Genomic DNA, 18017 nt, shown 5'->3' with positions numbered 1-18017 from the left:
AAAAAAAAAGAAAGAAAGAAAGAAAAAAAAGATTATATTCTTGTCTATATTCCTGACGAACAGTGCTCGTTCTACTTACTACTTGTTGAATTATTTATTTAGTGGAAGATTAAATTTGTGATTAGAAAGTAAATTGAAATTAGATCATCACAACAATTATAGGAAAAACAAGGAAGGAAGGAAGAGGGGGAATGGGAGCTAGTGAGCAAAGGTGGAATAAAGGGTGGGAAGTTTCCTTATTCTCTTAAAACTGTGTATTGGAGGGCTGGTACCATCGTGTAGTAGGTAAAGCAGTGTTGGCATCCCATATGGGCGCTGGTTCAAGTCCCAGCTGCTCCACTTCTGATCTAGCTCTCTGCTAAAGCAGTAGAAGATGGTCCAAGTCCTTGGGCCCCTGCACACATGTGGGAGACCTAGGATAAGCTCCAGGCTCCTGGCTTCAGATCTGTGCAGCTCCGGCCATTGTGTCCACCAGGGGAGTGAATTAGTGGATGGAAGACCTCTCTCTCTGTCTACCTCTCTCTTACTGCCTCTACTGCTCTGAACTCTGCCTTTTAAGTAAGTAAATCTTTAAAAAAAAAAACAAAGCTGCATATAGGAAATACATGAAATTTGTTCTCTTTACATAAAAATTTAGACTATATGAAGTAAATGAAATCTATTCCATGTACATAATTATACAGGTCAATTTTTACCATGATACTAATCATGTTAGAATCTTTTATTTGCAATCAATGGTATGATATATGTAAAAATTACAGTATGCTATTAATTCTTCACAAGCTTGAAACAAAGACATCATTTAAACTCTCTGCTTTGGTTTCCTCATCTATAAAAACCATCTATAAAAGTCACATAAATATTCCAAAGCATTTTGGAAAATTATCAGGTTTCTATGAAAGCATTATTATATTTCCTCCACAAAAAAATCTGCACAAAAATAAACTTTAAAATGAACACCGGGGTGAGCATTTATACAGTGAGTAAAGGCACAGCTAGGGACACCACATCACATATCAGAGTGCCTGGGTTTGAGTCCTGGCTCCCCTTGCAATTCCAGCTTCCTACTAACTAATATGCACACTGAGAAGCAACAGGTGATGGCTCAAATACTTCAGTCTGGCTCTGTTCTGGCTGTGTGGCACATCTGAGAAGTAAATCAACAAAGGAAGATGTTGGGTTGGCTCTGTGTCTCTTGTCTTTTGAAAAAATAAACAACACAGCTCATCTAAGTCAGAAAAGTAGTTACCATTGCATGAGATAGGACAATGTTGGCTTATTAAAAAGGCTTGGGGAGTGGCGTTTCTGATAATGCCTTTTTTTTTTAACTTTTATTTAGTAAATATAATTTTCCAAAGTACAGTTTATGGATTACAATGGCTTCCCCCCCCCCATAATTTCCCTCCCACTCGCACCCCTCCCATCTCCCGCTCCCTCTCCCATTCCATTCACATCAAGATTTATTTTCAATTATCTTTATATACAGAAGATCGATTTAGTATATATTAAGTAAAGATTTCATCAGTTTGCACCCACACAGAAACACAAAGTGTAAAATACTGTTTCAAGATAATGCCCTTTTAAAACATGAGAAAAAATTACTTGAAAGGCAGAGAGAGGGAGAGAGGGGGAGGGAGGGACAGAAATATCAACATTGCAAATGTTCCCACTCACTGGTTCACTCCTCAAATGCCCACAAAGGCTCAGGCTAGATAGGTCTCCCACATGAGTGGCAAGAATCCAACTACTTGAAACATCACCCCTGTTTCCCAGGGTCTGCATTAGCAAGAAGCTGGAGTCAATGATGGAACTGGATATTGAACCCAGGAGCTCTAATATGAGACACAGGCATCCTAAAAGACCAGGCCAAATACTAATCCTGAACAACACTCTAAATTCAGGATAGCTACATAGGTTCAATTTATGAAAAATGTACTGAAGTGAATAGTTATGTGCACTTTCCTGATGTAAAAGCTAAAGAAAAGTTTTGAAATAAAAATCATTTGGAATACTAATGGCATTAATGGTGATGAACAAACACATAATATGAACTAATATTCCCACAGAAATACATCCATACAATCACATAAAGATATAGCCATATATTACCCATAACCATGGTAAGCTGAAAATTACCCATGTTCATCAACAGAAGCTTATAAAAAAATCATACAACAGTGTATTACATAACTTTGAGAATGGACTATAAGCACATGCAACCATGTGGATAAACCTATCAAATATAATGTTAACTGAAAAGGGTGTAAATACATCAATAATACTTGCTATATGACTCAAGTTTTGCAAAATTATGTAAAGCTGTAAACCCAAGTATCTGGTATGAACCTTGAGACAGATGTAGGGGAAGTCATCGACTAGAAAACAATGTTCCATGAAGTGGAATTTGGGCTATTAGAAATGTTTTGCTTTTTTAAAAAAAAGATATTTGAAAGAGTCAGAGAGAGAGAGACAGAGACAGAGAGAGAAAAAGAAACAGAGAGACAGAGACAGAGATATCTTCCAATTTTGGTTCAATCCCCAGATGGCCGTGAGAGCCAGGGCTTGTCCAGGCCCACGCCAGGAGCCTGTAGCACCATCTGGGTCTCCCATGTGGGTTGGGGAGCCCCAAGCTTTTGGGTAATCTTCTGTTGCCTTCCCTGGTATATTAGTAGGGAGTTGATTTGGAAGCGAAGCAGCTGGGACTGAAACTGACACTTCAACACGCGATTCCAGAAATGCAGGTAGCAGTTTTAGCTTGCCGTGCCACAATGCTGGTTCCCCAACTCTCAAATTTTACTAGTCATCTTGAAAGAGATTGGAATAATTAATTCAATTGGAGCCAGAAATTTTTAAGGTCACAAGTGAAGACTAAGTCTTTCTAGTTTTCTGCTTCCTGATAACTACATATCAATCAAAAATCTAATGGGTTGTATCCAAATCAATAATGTAACAGAATATAAAGAACCCTCATATAATATGTGTATGATGAGAACATAAAAAAGAAAAAAGCAAACTTTTTGACAGGAAGTTAAAGTGAATTCTGAAGAAACCATACTGTTCACAGGACCTCAAAGACAGCTTTCGTTAACGTGAGATTAAACAAGAAAACTTTCAGAATTGGTGCTTACCATCAAAGAGTCTGTCAATAATGTTATACCCAGCCCGAAGATCTGATAAAGAAAATTCATAAAACTTGGTCCATCCCTATGAAAACAAATTTAAACAAAAGTGAAGAACAAAGCAGTGTTGAAAGATATATATAAACACCACTGCCCTTAAGATTTCAAAAATGATGTTCTATACTAAAAAACTCCAGAATTTAATAAAATGACTATACAAAAATCTATAGTAATAATGATTTAAAAAACATTGACTTCCACAGTATGAAAAGTACATTATAATACCATATTAATTTTTATCATTTAAATGTGTGATATTATAGTCACATCACAAGTCAACAAATTGGTAAACTTTTTATTCTCATGTAGACAGAGATAATGATTTTCTCCTTCCTAATTATGGATCTCCTACACAAACATGAAAGCAAAAAATAATTGCCAGAAAAGTCTTAACAGTAAATAGCATAATATCCTATATATTCATTATGAATATTCACTCATATTGAAGATTCTTATTAGAACTTAAAATTGTAAACATGTAACTAACAGCTACAGCATTTTATTAAAGAGCTCTATGTTGTATAGAGAATATGAAATACAACTGAAAGTAATTTCAACAGTTTCCATTAACTGTAAATAATTAGTTCTCTAATAAATTAAGATCAAACTAAAACACATTCATCATTCAAAAAGTTTCTTGGATGTATATGACAGACACTTCAGGCTTTGAGAATATAAAAACATACCAAAATATAAATGAGCCCTGCAAGCACGTAGCTTTCAGTGAAACGTGGAGAGTAATATGGAGTCAATCACTCAAATACATGTACAACTACAAACTACAATAAGTTTGATAGAAATATACATATTTGGTATCTATAAGAAATCTGACCTAATCTAAGAAATGATGGAAGGGGAGTAGGAAAAAAAAAAGACAAAAGTAGATAGATCTATTAATTAAGAAAATAAAATTAACCAAATTCTTGTCTTGTATTATAATGGAAAATAAAGAATGAAATGCAGAACTGTTAAGAATGATTAATAAGCACGTGGCTTATTCAAATGGGTGGTAGTTATTTACTAACTAAAAGAATACAAAGGGGCAGGAGTTTGGGGCCTTAGCTAAGATGCCACTTAAGATGCCCATAGTCCATATTGGAGGTCCTGGGCTAAATTCCTAGCTCTGCTCCCTATTTTGGTTTCCTGATAATGAACACCTTGGCAAGCAGCATTTCAAGACTCAAATAGCTGGTTCCCTGCCTCCGTGGCAGCTTGGATTGAGATCTTTGCTCCCTGCTTCAACCTAGCCAGCAATGCCATTGTGTTGCAGAATAGACCGGCAGCGGATAGTAACTCTGTTTGTGTGCTTCTGTGTACATGTGTCTGACTATGTGTGTGTCTTTGTACATGTGTGTGTCTGTCTTTAGGACTCCGCCTCACTATGGGTCTCTCTGACCTGTCTTTCCCTCCCCACCGCCTCACACTCCCTCCTCTGCCTCCTCTCTGTCTCCCCCATATACAACTCTGTCTCACTCTCATCCCCTCCCCTGTTCCCTCTACTGTCTCTGCCTCGCTTCACTCCCTCTACTGCCATCTCCCTCTCTAATTTTTAAAATAAAGTTTTTCAATTAACATAGGTTTGGGAAGGAATATCATGAGATTAATCATCAGAAGTGTTACCACTTCTTAAAAGATTACGAAGGGTGGTTTATACAATGGACACTCTTGTTGATGAGAATAAAGCAATAAATGAAAGCCACAAAAGTTTGTGATCTTGAGAAGTCTATATTCTAGTATTTGATCCAAAATATGTAGATTTTCCAGTCATTTGAGATATCCAACAGGATAGATCAAATGAGTAGCTGCATATACAGATGTACTTCAAAAAATTCATGCAAAAATGGAATTCAAATATGATGTGCTTTTTTTCATGAATTTTCTAAAGACCATTCTTAGAGTTTAAAGAACTGATCTTAGGTAGATGTATAAATTTGGGGTTCAATACCATTTAGATATTTTTTTAAAAAAAGAAAATTATGAATACTGTGAAAGAAAAATACAGGTTAGAAAGATTAAGTTAAGAACTAAAGATCTGTAAGGGATATGTGCCCATCAGCAATTAACAAAATTCCAATTATATTTTAACTAAATGTTCTAACAACTCAAAACACAGGTTATTAATATCATTTATTTTATCATTCTATAAGAGACCCTATTTGCAAAAATTAATATTTTTTAAGTTTTAAATATCTTAAAGATCAATGGAAGAAACCTCTAAATGAGATTATTGATATTTACTTCCAAACTAGAAGATTATTGATATTTACTATTCATCCCTATGAAATAGTCTCTAACAATTGAATTGCACTCTGCCTACTTTTACCTCTGATTTTATAATTTTTGAGACTGAACTTATTATGCAAAAACAGTGATATTCTCTATGAAGAGTAATTTCATAATAGTTATGAATTTTCAAAAATACACATTTACTTATTCCCAAACATTCTACCTTTAGAACTGGTGACTATGAATCAGTGTTATTTATAATAAATATAGGGATATTCACTAGCACACTATTTTGAAAGAGCAAAATGAAATGAGTGATCATCCAATAATTAAAAACTATGAAAAAATGTCCATCAACATAATACAAGTAATATTTTAAAATTAGGCATTAAATAGGTACTGATATTTAACAGTCTCTAAAACAGTTTGCTTAAAAAAGCAAAGAACTGTTTTTGTAGTGTGGTACATTTGAGTATGTATATAAACTCAAAATGTTTGTATATTTATATAACATCTATGAAAGACACCTAAGAAATATGAGTATGTTACAGTGGGAACCCTTAGAATAGAAACTGGGTGGTCAGGGTATAAAAAAGGAGGAGACTTACATTTCATTGCAAATCGTTTTTCCAGTTTTTTAATTTACACTATGTGCATGTATCACTTAGCACACAATGAAATGTAATCTTTTTTGAAAATATAAATTTGTGGCCTGCACTGTGGCACAGTAGGTCCAGGCACTGCCTGTGGTGCCAGCATCCCTTATGGGTAATGGTTCAAGTCCCAGCTACTCCACTTTCATTCCAGGTCCCTGCTAATGTGCCTGGAAAAGCAGCAGAGGATGGTCCAAGTGCTTGGGCTCCTGCACCCACACGGGAGACTGGGATGAAATTCCTGGCTCTTGGCTTCAGCCTGGCCCAGTTCTAGCTGTTGCAGTCATTTGGGGAGTCAACCACCAGATGGAAGAACTCTCTCCTCCCCTGGTGACTGTGCCTTTAAAATAATCTTTAAAAGAAATACAAATTTTATTTTCTCAGTAAAGGTATATAACTATCATTATCCTTCATCTACCAGAAAGGATTCATTGATATGTTTTGCCAAACACTGATGTCAAAGAAGTTAGGGGCAAAGGCTTTAGAAAAAGGTGAGCCACAGCTGGCGCCGCGGCTCACTAGACTAATCCTCCGCCTTGCGGCGCTGGCACACCAGGTTCTAGTCCCGGTCGGGGCACCGGCTTCTGTCCCGGTTGCCCCTCTTCCAGGCCAGCTCTCTGCTGTGGCCCGGGAGGGCAGTGGAGGATGGCCCAAGTGCTTGGGCCCTGCACCCCACAGGAGACCAGTAGAAGCACCTGGCTCCTGCCTTCAGATCAGTGCAGTGCGCCGGCTGCAGCGGCGGCCACTGGAAGGTGAACCAACGGCAAAAGGAAGACCTTTCTCTCTGTCTCTCTCTCTCACTATCCACTCTGCCTGTCAAAAAAAAAAAAAGGTGAGCCTGGTAATTTCAGAATTCCATAGCTTTTTAGGCATGAATCCTTGAGCAAGTTTATTATCATTGACACACACTCTCCTCCTTGGTAAACTAACAATAATTGTCAGTAAAATGGTGCAGTCTTGCAGTCTTATCTATGGTGTGATTTATACCCTGACACCATCCTAGGCTCTAGCCCCTGCTGCCATTGCTGGAAGCCAGGTGGCCACATGGCCCAACTATCGCTGTCAAGCTCCACCCCCATCCTAATAGAATTCCCTACTCCTACTTCCTTGCCCGCCCCTCGGCAAAGTTTTAAAAGGACCTGCTCCTGAACACCTGGCTCTCTCACTCTCTCTCTCCATCTCCTGTCCTCTGTCTCTTACGCTCTCCTTCTCCCGCTTTTCCCTTCTTTGCCCCTTCCCTCCAGTCTGTCGAATTTCCCCCCAATAATTCCTTTCCCTTACTCCGGTATTTGGTGTGTTTTGTGATGGCCTTACAATAATTAAGTGCACTCTCCCCATAATTTTGATAGACAAATTATATGAAATAATACAAAGCTATTATTATGTACAATTTCACCCATTTGAAAAGGTACTACTGACTGGCTATATGCTACTGTGTAAAGCACTGCTAAGTGTACATTGTTTGCTTCACTTAATACCACAAAATTAGTATTCTAATTCAACAGTTGAGGAAAATGATGTTTACTGGATTTGAAGTAGTTTGTTTCATGTCACATAGCTAGGAAACTAGAGAACCAGGCCCTAATCCAAGTTTTTTCAACTCTAGAACATATGTTCTTATTTTGACAAGTAAAATAGAGAGGCTAAATGAGAGGTCAAATGAGGATAGGAAGTTCGAGAAAAGATTTCTTCCAAAGAAATTTGAAGAGTTGAAAAAGAGGGAAAATCTGAAGATGGAAGAGTGATGCAACTTATGGCTAAGATAGGCATTTGCCAAGAACAGAGAGTTAGGAGCAGTTGTGACTGCCATAGAAATGAGAAAATGTTACCAACTGGGTAACAATAAAAGCTAGAGCTTATGTGAAAGAATTTGGTGGATAAAGGATCTTAAAGAGGCCTTTGGTGACAAATGTAGAATACAAATAAGACAAAGGGCCTGAGAAGAGGTTGAAAAGATAAGCAGATCTTTTCTCTGGATCATGCTAAAAATTTGCATATTTTCATGCAAGTAAAATAGAAAAGTTATTTGATAGCTTAAAACCTCAGTGGTGAATTAATCATACTCATATATTACAAAATTTTGGCTGCTAAATTCAAAAACCAGAAAGAGGGATTAGAAGGCTAAGGAGTTAGAAGGAAAGTACTATATGTTTGGAATCACAAGGCTTAGGAAAAAAAATAGTAGGTTCAGTATGTTAAGCTGCCACTGGGAATGCCTGTATACCATCTCAGAGTGCCAGTTAGAGTCCTAGCTACTCTGCTTGTAATGCAGTTTCCTGCTAATGTGTCTGAGAAAGCTGCAGAAGATGGCCCAAGTCCTTGACTTCTCACCACCCATGTGGGAGAACGGGATGGAAATTCTGGCTCCTGGCTTCAAGTTGACTTAGTCCCAGCAGTTACAGGTATTTGGAGAGTAAACTAGAAGATGGAAGATCTATCTTTCCTTCTATTTCACTCTGTCTTCAAATAAATACACCTTTTAGAAATAAGAAAAATGTCAAGAAAAGCACATAGATATCAATTATATTTTGTTAGCACAATCAACAGAACTTGATAATGGTTTGGGTAAGGAAACTAAGAAAACAAAGTTGAACTCCTAGGTTTCTAGCTTAACAAAATAGATATTAATCGTCTTATACTAAAAGAAAAACAGGTATGGGAAATCGGTTTTTGAAATCTGATAAGATATAAACTATATAAATGGAACCTCATACTGAGGGCTTATGATAGGTCACAAATTGAATACTTTGTTTCAAAGAGATAAAGTATATGTGAACTACATACAATCTACAAGATTAGCAGAAAAAACTGGAGGTAGAAAATTATGACAACTGGAAAAAGCTTGAGCTAAAAATATGAATCATGAGCCAACTTATGACATAACACTAGCTTTTTATATTAAATTATAAAATATTCTAATATAAAAACTGTAAAGCTGAGAATATATCTAAGACATGTTCTCAGTTACCTGTGGAATGTAGTTTCTTCTTTCTTGACATGCAGCATGAAACCATGCAAAACTAAACAGAGCATGAGCTCGAAGTATATTGTCTTTTTTGTTAATTTGCTCAGGAGTCCAAGATTCATAAGTACGCATTAAATTCTTCTTCAAACCTGGAGGTGACTTAAGAAAAAAATTAACAGCCTATTACTAAAAATATTACAAATTCACCTAACATATTTAAAAGAATATTTTAATGAGAAAAAATTTTCACTTACCAAAATTTGACTTATTTTATTATGCCACTTCAAGATGTACAAATTAAAAACTAGTTTTAAACTCCTTATATCTAATAATCTCAATTATAAATCAAGAATAATTTTAAGTTAAAAAATCTATATAACCAATAATAAGAGCCAAATAAGTTTTACATAATTTTTATTGAAATTAAACAACCATTTATCATAATATGTTATGAAGAAGTATTTGAGTTTAACATGCCAGTTATCCCTCACCATTTGAATCCCTCACCATTAGTTACCATTTGAATTCCAATGAGCCTTTCAATGTGCAGTTTACATATACTGTCAACTAAAATTCCTCACACTTTAATACCTTTAAGTTGTGAAAATGATAAAAGAATATTCAAATTCTTGGAAAAAAGCTAACTAAACTCCTCCCAAAAATCTTTAATGTAAAAAATAGAAATAATGCATAGGCTTATCTACCTAATTTAATTAGCTTGCTTTAAAAGTCAAATATTTCTTCAAACAATGGTTTCTCAGATAAAAAAGAATGTACTTCCATAAGAAAAATATAATTATTCTAAAACAAATATAAGCCAGAACTTTAAGAATACCTACTACAAAGGCCAGTCATGGCCCTTTTCAATCCTTTTGTTATTAGAGACTTTTCTTTTTTATTATACTAAAAAGAAAATACACACTAGTAAGGTACTCAGTATCAAATTTACATTTTTAAAAAGAAAAATATTTCTGAAATATTTATAACACTATCAGAACTATTACAATTTTGCACACTATTCAACAAAGCATGATAGTAACGGGAAATTATTCACTTAGTTTTGTAAAGGCAGTACAGATTATGCAAATTAATAAATGATTACAAAGAAAACTATACACAAAAAGACTATTTCAAAATTCAAAACATGAAAAAACTACACCAAAATTATGAAATAAAAACTACAGTCATCCTTTACTGCAAATTCAGACTTAAAATTATTTTAATATTAATGCAAGTAACTATAAACAGTCAAATATTCAACTTAATTAATCAGGCAGAATAGCAAATAAACACCTAAAGAAAGGAAGAAAAAAAGCAGGAAATTCAGTGAATTGTGAAGAATAACAAAAATAGTATACATTCAGAGTATGACATCAGTTATTTGGAAAGTAATTTAAAACTCTTCTGGTTATTCAAAAAAAAATTAAAAAGATAAATCCAAAAGGCTAAATAGAGGTGCCTTGTATTCACCTCTGCCACAAAGAACCAAGATAATGATGGAATGCATTTCAATAAGAGTGACTAACTGAAGATCTCTGCAACTCAGCAGGGAGCCATGGGAACCCTAAACAGCACAAAGACTTAAAATCACAGCAGAGAGGGAGGAACCACGAATATAGCAACTATGACCCTTGCTCTCTGAGGAAGAGAAATTCTACTTTATTGATTGTCCTAAATACAGAACATATTCTTCACAGCTTCATGCCAAGTTTAGGGAGCTGCTCTGCACCAAAGGAAGAGCTCACACCGGCTACCTACCAACCTCCAAACTCAAAGTGTTGCAGAGAAGTGTAATCTCTAAAATGAATCCACTGTTACAGTCTACCCTTTTCTTTTCATTTTTTTTTTTTTTTTTGACAGGCAGAGTGGACAGTGAGAGAGAGACAGACAGAAACGTCTTCGTTTTTGCCGTTGGTTCACCGTCCAATGGCTGCTGCGGCCGGCACGCTGCGGCCGGAGCACCGCGCTGATCCAATGGCAGGAGCCAGGTACTTATCCTGGTCTCCCATGGGGGGCAGGGCCCAAGGACTTGGGCCATCCTCCACTGCACTCCCTGGCCACAGCAGAGAGCTGGCCTGGAAGAGGGGCAACCGGGACAGAACCCGGCGCCCTGACTGGGACTAGAACCCGGTGTGCCGGCGCCGCAGGTGGAGGATTAGCCTGTTGAGCCACGGTGCTGGCCAGTCTACCTTTTTCTAGAGGCCAACAGGTGACTCTACCGGAAGTCCTGGGTCAGTGTGTGCCTCACAGGGTGGACAAGTTCATCAGCATACCATGGCTCTGAAACTGTGGTTGCCAGAACCACAAATACCAGCATCACCAATACTCATTCCATGGAACCTAAGGATAGCTCTTTCCCTGTCTAGTGGCTCTGAGACGGAGGCTGTTGCCATAATAAGCCCTAGCATCATCCATGCTCAATCCCATAGGACTTGGAAATGATCCACTCCATGTGGTGTGCCTCCTCAGTGCTGGGCTCCACAGGACTAGAGAACAGCTATCACTGGAAGTCCACATGCATTGTGGCATCAAGTCACTACCCTCACAAACAGCTACAGTTTAGACTGATGCACTAATAGAGAATACTTTAGTTGTTATTGAAATCAGCAATCAGACAGAAGCTACATGTTTCTGCTCACTTAGCACCAAAGTCAGAGCAGCCACTCAACGAGTAAGTTATATTCATTGCTGGTGGGAATGAAAACTGGCGCAGCCATTGCGGAAGACAGTATGGAGATACCTCAGAAATCTGTATATAGACCAATCATATGACCCATTCATCCCACTCCTGGGAATTTACCCAAAGGAAAAGAAATAAGGCTATGAAAGAGTGATCTGTACCCCCATTTTATTTCAGCTCGATTCACAACAGCTAAGCTATGGAATCAACTCAGATGTCCAACAACTAAAGAATAGATAAAGAAATTATGGTTTATGAACACTATGAAATACTACAGAGCAATAAAAAAAATGAAATCCTGTCACCTGTCATTTGAAACAAAATGGAACCAAGTGGAAACCATTATACTTAGTGAAATAAACCAGTCCCAAAAAGTCAAATACCATTAATTCTCCCTGATCTGTGGTAACTAATAGAGTACCTAAAAGGCAATCTATAGAAATGAAATTGATACTTTGAGATGGGACGATTCTGAACAGTCATTGTCTCAACTGTTGAGGAACAGTTTTTTCCTGTTTGTTTTTGTTGTTGTTCTTCACACTATTTGTTGAACACTTTACTTAGTGTAGGGTTACTCTTATGAGTATAAAGTTAACTGAAAATACATCTTTGTAAAAAATAGGAATGGAAACAGAGGGAGGAGGAATAAGGGTGGGATTGTGGATGGGAGGGATAGTATGGTAGAAAGAATCACTGTGTTCCTATATTTCTACATATGCTATCAATGAAATTTGTATACCTTAAATAAAAGGTTTCTAGGTTCTAAAAAAAAAAAGGCAATTATTAGCCAAAAAAATTACTACAAATAATGGAATCAACAGGGGTAAATAATCTGGATGAAGAATTATCGAGAAGACATACAAATGGCCTACAGTATATCTTTTAAATGCTCAGAGTCACTAATCTTCAGGGGAATGTAATGAAATACCATCGCATACCAGCTTGAAATGGTATGAATAAAATTTTAAAAGAAACAAAATCTAGCCTTTTCCCTTTCCCCTTATTTTCCCTCACTGCCCTGGATCCCGATGCTGCCCCGTGACTTAGGGGCATGTGGCCTCTGGGCTGCCCACACTATCTGCCTTTGCTTTGCTACCCACTCTAGGCTGCTAGCAGCTGCTCGTAACCAAACGCTTGCTGCACATGGCTCCTGGCCTGCTCTCTGCTCGGTGAGGCCCCAACTTAATTTCCCAACTTTTCCTTCTCCTTTAGATAGAGCCCTCACTCTCCTATGCATTTCTCTCACTGAATAAAAGCTTAAAAACTTAAAACGAAACAAAATGAAAATCTAAAAAATAATGCTGGGAGAATGCTGAGAATGGGGATTCTTATATACTGTTGGCAGATAAGTAAAGTACTATAGTCACAATGGAACAAAGTATGGAGATAACTACTACATGATCTAGCAATCCCACTGTTAATTATAAATCTAAACATTAGTTTCCTTGGACTATAAAAAATGATATAAGTGTTTCAACAAACAGAAAATGGAAGCATAAATGCCTTCACTAGTCTTTAAGATTTAATTCAGTTTCCTATCATTTTATGACCTTTAAAAGTTACAAAACAGGCCGGCACTGGGGTGCAGCGGGTTAATGCCGTGGCCTGAAGCGCCGGCATCCCATATGAGTGCCGGTTAGAGATTTGGCTGCTCCTTTTCTGATCCAGCTCTCTGCTATGGCCTGGGAAAGCAGTGGAGGACGGCCCAAGTCCTTGGGCCCCTGCACCTGTGTGGGAGGCCCAGAAGAAGCTCCTGGCTCCTGATCAGCGCAAGTCCGGCCGTTGTGGCCAGTTGGGGAGTGAACCAGTGGCTGGAGGACCTCCCCCCACCCGCCTCTCGTCTCTTGTGTGACTTTCAAACAGATAAATAAATCTTTAAAAAAAAAGTTACAAAACAATATTGCAAACATAGTTTTAGATATATCAGGTGTATCAGGTATCAAGAGTGGATCTACCCAACATTGTATGTTAGTAGGATATAAGGGTAACAGGCTGGATGGAAGAATGGGTGGTCAAACAAAGGAACTACACAAGCAAAGAAACTTTGAAAATAAACTTAGTTATGTCTAAATACATACATATATATATATATATATAAAGTGGATGTCCACATACAAAGTAATTAGGAATCTTGTTTTCCAAAATATACAAAAATCAACCCAAAAAGAATTAAAGACCTAAACATAAGACCTGAAATAAAACCCCTAGAGGCTTTATGACACTGGATTTAGCAGCAAGACACCAAAAAAAAAAAAAAAAAAAAAACGAAAACAAACGGGACTATATCAAACTTAAAAACTCCTGTAAAGCTAAGAAAACAATTAACACAGGTAAAAGGCAGTCTACAAACTGGGAGAAAATATTGCAAACCAAGAATCTGATATAGAGTTGGTATCCAGTGGTATATAGATACACATACAAATAACAACGAGTTTCATCCAATTAAAAATGGCAAAGGACTTAAACAGATTGTTCTTCAAAGAAACACACTAATGTTCAACAAGCATAAGAAAAGATGCTCAACATCTATATCAAGGAAATGCAAATAAAAGCCACAAGGAAATACTAACAGTCATTAAAGTGACCAATACTTCAGAAATAAACACAGAAAATACGTGTTAGTGAAGAGGCAAAGGGATTGTCCACTGTTGGTGGAAATATAAAATGATACAGCCACAATGGAAAACTGGATGATTCTCCAAAAATTAAAAATACAACTACCATTTGATCCAACAATGCGCTTGAAGTATACATCTGAAATAACTGAAAAAAAATCTTGAAGATATATGTGTTTACCTATGTTCACTGCATTTTCATAATAGCCAACAAGTACACTTATAAGTCCGATGATGGACACATGGATAAAGAAAACACGGTATAAACACATAATGGGATACTATTTAGTCTTTTTTTTTTTTTTTTTTTTGACAGGCAGAGTGGACAGGGAGAGAGACAGAGAGAAAGGTCTTCCTTTACCATTGGTTCACCCTCCAATGGCCGCATCGGCCGGCACACCGCGGCCAGCGCACCACGCTGGTCCGAAGGCAGGAGCCAGGTGCTTCTACTGGTCTCCCATGGGGTGCAGGGCCCAAGCACTTGGGCCATCCTCCACTTCACTCCCAGGCCATAGCAGAGAGGTGGCCTGGAAGAGGGGCAAGGGGACAGAATCCGGCGCCCCAACCGGGACTAGAACCCGGTGTGCCAGCGCCGCAAGGCGGAGTCTTAGCCTAGTGAGCCGCAGCGCCGGCACTATTTAGTCTTAAAAAGAAATAAACCTCTGGGGCTGGCGCTGTGGCACAGTGGGTTAAAGCCCTGGCCTGAAGCTATACGGGTGCCAGTTCTAGTCCTGGCTGCTCCTCTTCCAATCCAGCTGTCTGCTATGGCCTGGGAAAGCAGTAGAAGATGGCCCAAGTCCTTCGGTCCCTGCACCCATGTGGGAGACCTGGAAGAAGCTCCTGGCTCCTGGCTTCGGATCCGCACAGCTCTGGATGTTGCAGCAATCTGTGAGTGAACCAGCGGATGGAAGACCTCTGTCTGCCTCTACCTCTCTCTGTAACTCTGTCTTTCAAATAAATAAAATAAGTCTTTAAAAAAAAATAAACCTCAAGGAAATTATCTTAAGTGAAATAAGCCATTCACAAATAGTCAAATACTGAATGATTATATTAAATGAGGTATATAAAGTAGTCAAACTCTTAGAAGCAGAAAACAGAATGGTGGCTGCCAGGAATGGTGGTAGAAAAGTGAGAAGGCACTTTTCATTACATTCCGAGGCTCAGTTTTGCAGGATGAAAAAGTTCTAGAGATTCGTGGCACAGCAAGGTGCCTGTAGTTAACAATGTGGTACTGCATACTTAAAGATAGTATGGATAAAAAATTTCATATATATTTACTGCAATAAAAGTATATGAAATAGAAAGAGAAAATGACATTTGAGTACATTTTCATAATATTTATGTACATTATATATCACCTAAGAATAAAAGAAAGTTTGCATTTTGTACTAATAGGTAGTTTTGTAAAGCTTTAGAGGCAAGTGGACATTACAGTTCTCATACAACTAGTGATCCAAGTTTTAAATCTTCTTACCTCATATGTTATCTTCAAACTTGACTGTAATAAAATAGGAGTAAAGTTTGGATGAACTTCTGCAGTGAGCCAAAGACGAAAGGTATCTTTAGGGCGAAGAGTATTCAACTCCTTGTTTTCAAAAATAATAAAAATTTACTTAAACACACAAAATTATCAATCTATTATTAATAATTTCTTATTAAAACTTTTCTGTAATATTCTCATATGTTTCTTAAAGTTCTGGAGATAGTTCCTTAAATTTATGTTTTCTATTGCTAGCTTAATGTAATGAGTAAGAATTTGGAACTGGACTGGATCGAAATGAACTTTACCACTTATTTGCTGTGTGATCCTGGGTACCATGACTTACAGTATCTCTAAGGAAGAATAATCAAATGTAACTACTGCATAAGATTGTGTGTAGCAATTAAAAGAGTGCATGAGATATAGTTAAGTACAAAAGAAGTGTTGGTTATAACTGCTATGCCTAAACTACCAGCCAGGGCTTACCCAATCTCATTACTTCATTTGATTCTTTCAGCGAGTTATATATTTCTGTATCAATTCCCACATTGACAAATTTTAGAAATATCTTGTGGCATGAAATATAAAGTTTTCACCATACAAATTCATCTCTGCATGCATTTCACATTGTACACTTTAGACATTCAGATTTTTGTGTCTTTCTTCACACTTCTTATTCCTCTGCCCAATATACCCTTTGTAACCTAGCAGAGTCTTACTCATCAGTCCAAATACAATTTAAGTTTAGTACCTTAGAGGAATTCTTTGCCAACTCTTCCCTACCATTATATCAAGCAGAAATCACTAACAGCATTTTGTAAATCTCTCCCTTAGCATTCATCATTGTACCATACTTACTTCTGAATACAGTTTTTTAAACTGTGTTCTAAAGAGCAAGTAATCCTGTCTGTAACTAGTACCTAAAACAATTCCTGGCTCTTTTCTGTAATCAACAATTATCTGTAAATTAAAAGAAAAAATGACAAACAGATTTGATAGCTCTAAAAAAGAGCGCTATCTAAAAGTTGTTTTAATATAATCTATGCCTGACACTAACATTCATTTTTAGTATTAATGTGAAATACCAAGTTAAGATGATCAAAAAATACTAAAAGAATGGCCATAGAAACATTGTGCTTGGGACCCTGGACTCGTGTGGGAGACCCAGAAGAAGCTCAAGGCTCTGGCTTCAGATCAGTGCAGCTCTGGCTGTTGTGACCATCTGGAACGTGAACCAGCCAACGGAAGACCTCTCTCTCTGCCTTTTGAATGAATGAAAATCTAAAAAAAGAAGCAGCTCTTGAAGCTCCTGGCTGTGGCCTGGCCCAGCCCTGGCCATTGCAACCATTTATCGAGTAAACCAGCGGATGAAAATCTCTTTCAAATAAATTTTTTTTAAAAAAGTAAATAAAATGCATTCATACCTCATAATTTTAAAATGTAAGCCTTACATAAAGTTTTTCCCTAACATGAAATAAAAAAGAATACATTTGTGATATAGTTGGATTTACAATATATTTGTAAATTTATATCCAAAAATTCATTTATTTTTTTATTTTTTATTTATTTTTATTTTTTGACAGAGTGGATAGTGAGAGAGAGAGAGACAGAGAGAAAGGTCTTCCTTTGCCGTTGGTTCACACTCCAATGGCCGCCGCGCTGTGGCTGGCACACGGCGCTGATCCGATGGCAGGAGCCAGGTACTTCTCCTGGTCTCCCATGGGGTGCAGGGCCCAAGCACTTGGGCCATCCTCCACTGCACTCCCTGGCCACAACAGAGAGCTGGCCTGGAAGAGGGGCAACTGGGACAGAATCCGGCGTCCCGACCGGGACTAGAACCCTGTGTGCCGGCGCCGCAAGGCGGAGGATTAGCCTAGTGAGCCGCGGCGCCGGCCCAAAAATTCATTTAAACGTTCCAAAAGCAAAAAATGAATCAACTGTTTTTAAACCTTTGTAAAATGATTATTCCTATGAAAAAGTACAAATTAAGATTTGCTTCCAGGGCGAGCAGTGTGCTACAGAGGGATAAATCACCCTTTGTGATGCTGGCTTCCCCTATCAGAGCATTGGTGTGGGCTCTGACTGTCCCCTTTCCCATCCAGTTCCCTGCTAAAGTGCCTAGGAAGGCAGCAGAGGATGGATCAAGTATTTGGCCCCTTGCCATTCACAGGGGAGACCAGGATGAAGTTCCAGGCTGCAGACTTTGGCCTGCACCAGCG

General features: G+C 37.7%; 1 protein-coding gene across 6 annotated transcripts in view; it reads right to left on the bottom strand.

Moving 5' to 3' along the window:
* Nucleotides 1–18017, bottom strand: part of DYNC2H1 (dynein cytoplasmic 2 heavy chain 1) — a 365259-nt gene that overhangs the window by 126465 nt on the left and 220777 nt on the right. For all 6 annotated transcript variants that reach the window (XR_016219689.1, XM_051820199.3, XM_002708539.6 and 3 more), the window contains 3 exons: nucleotides 15793–15903; nucleotides 9027–9182; nucleotides 3129–3204 (listed from right to left, as the gene is read on the bottom strand). Coding sequence is in view for 5 of the 6 variants with exons in the window: in XM_051820199.3 (XP_051676159.3) it covers nucleotides 3129–3204; nucleotides 9027–9182; nucleotides 15793–15903 (343 nt within the window). In the remaining variant the exon portion in view is untranslated. The remainder of the gene's footprint in view (nucleotides 1–3128; nucleotides 3205–9026; nucleotides 9183–15792; nucleotides 15904–18017) is intronic.

This window comes from Oryctolagus cuniculus, chromosome 1 (genome assembly GCF_051225735.1).
Source record: "Oryctolagus cuniculus isolate XC-2025 breed Fujian yellow rabbit chromosome 1, ASM5122573v1, whole genome shotgun sequence".
Classification (NCBI taxonomy): domain Eukaryota; kingdom Metazoa; phylum Chordata; class Mammalia; order Lagomorpha; family Leporidae; genus Oryctolagus; species Oryctolagus cuniculus.
This window is presented reverse-complemented; position numbering and strand designations above follow the sequence as displayed.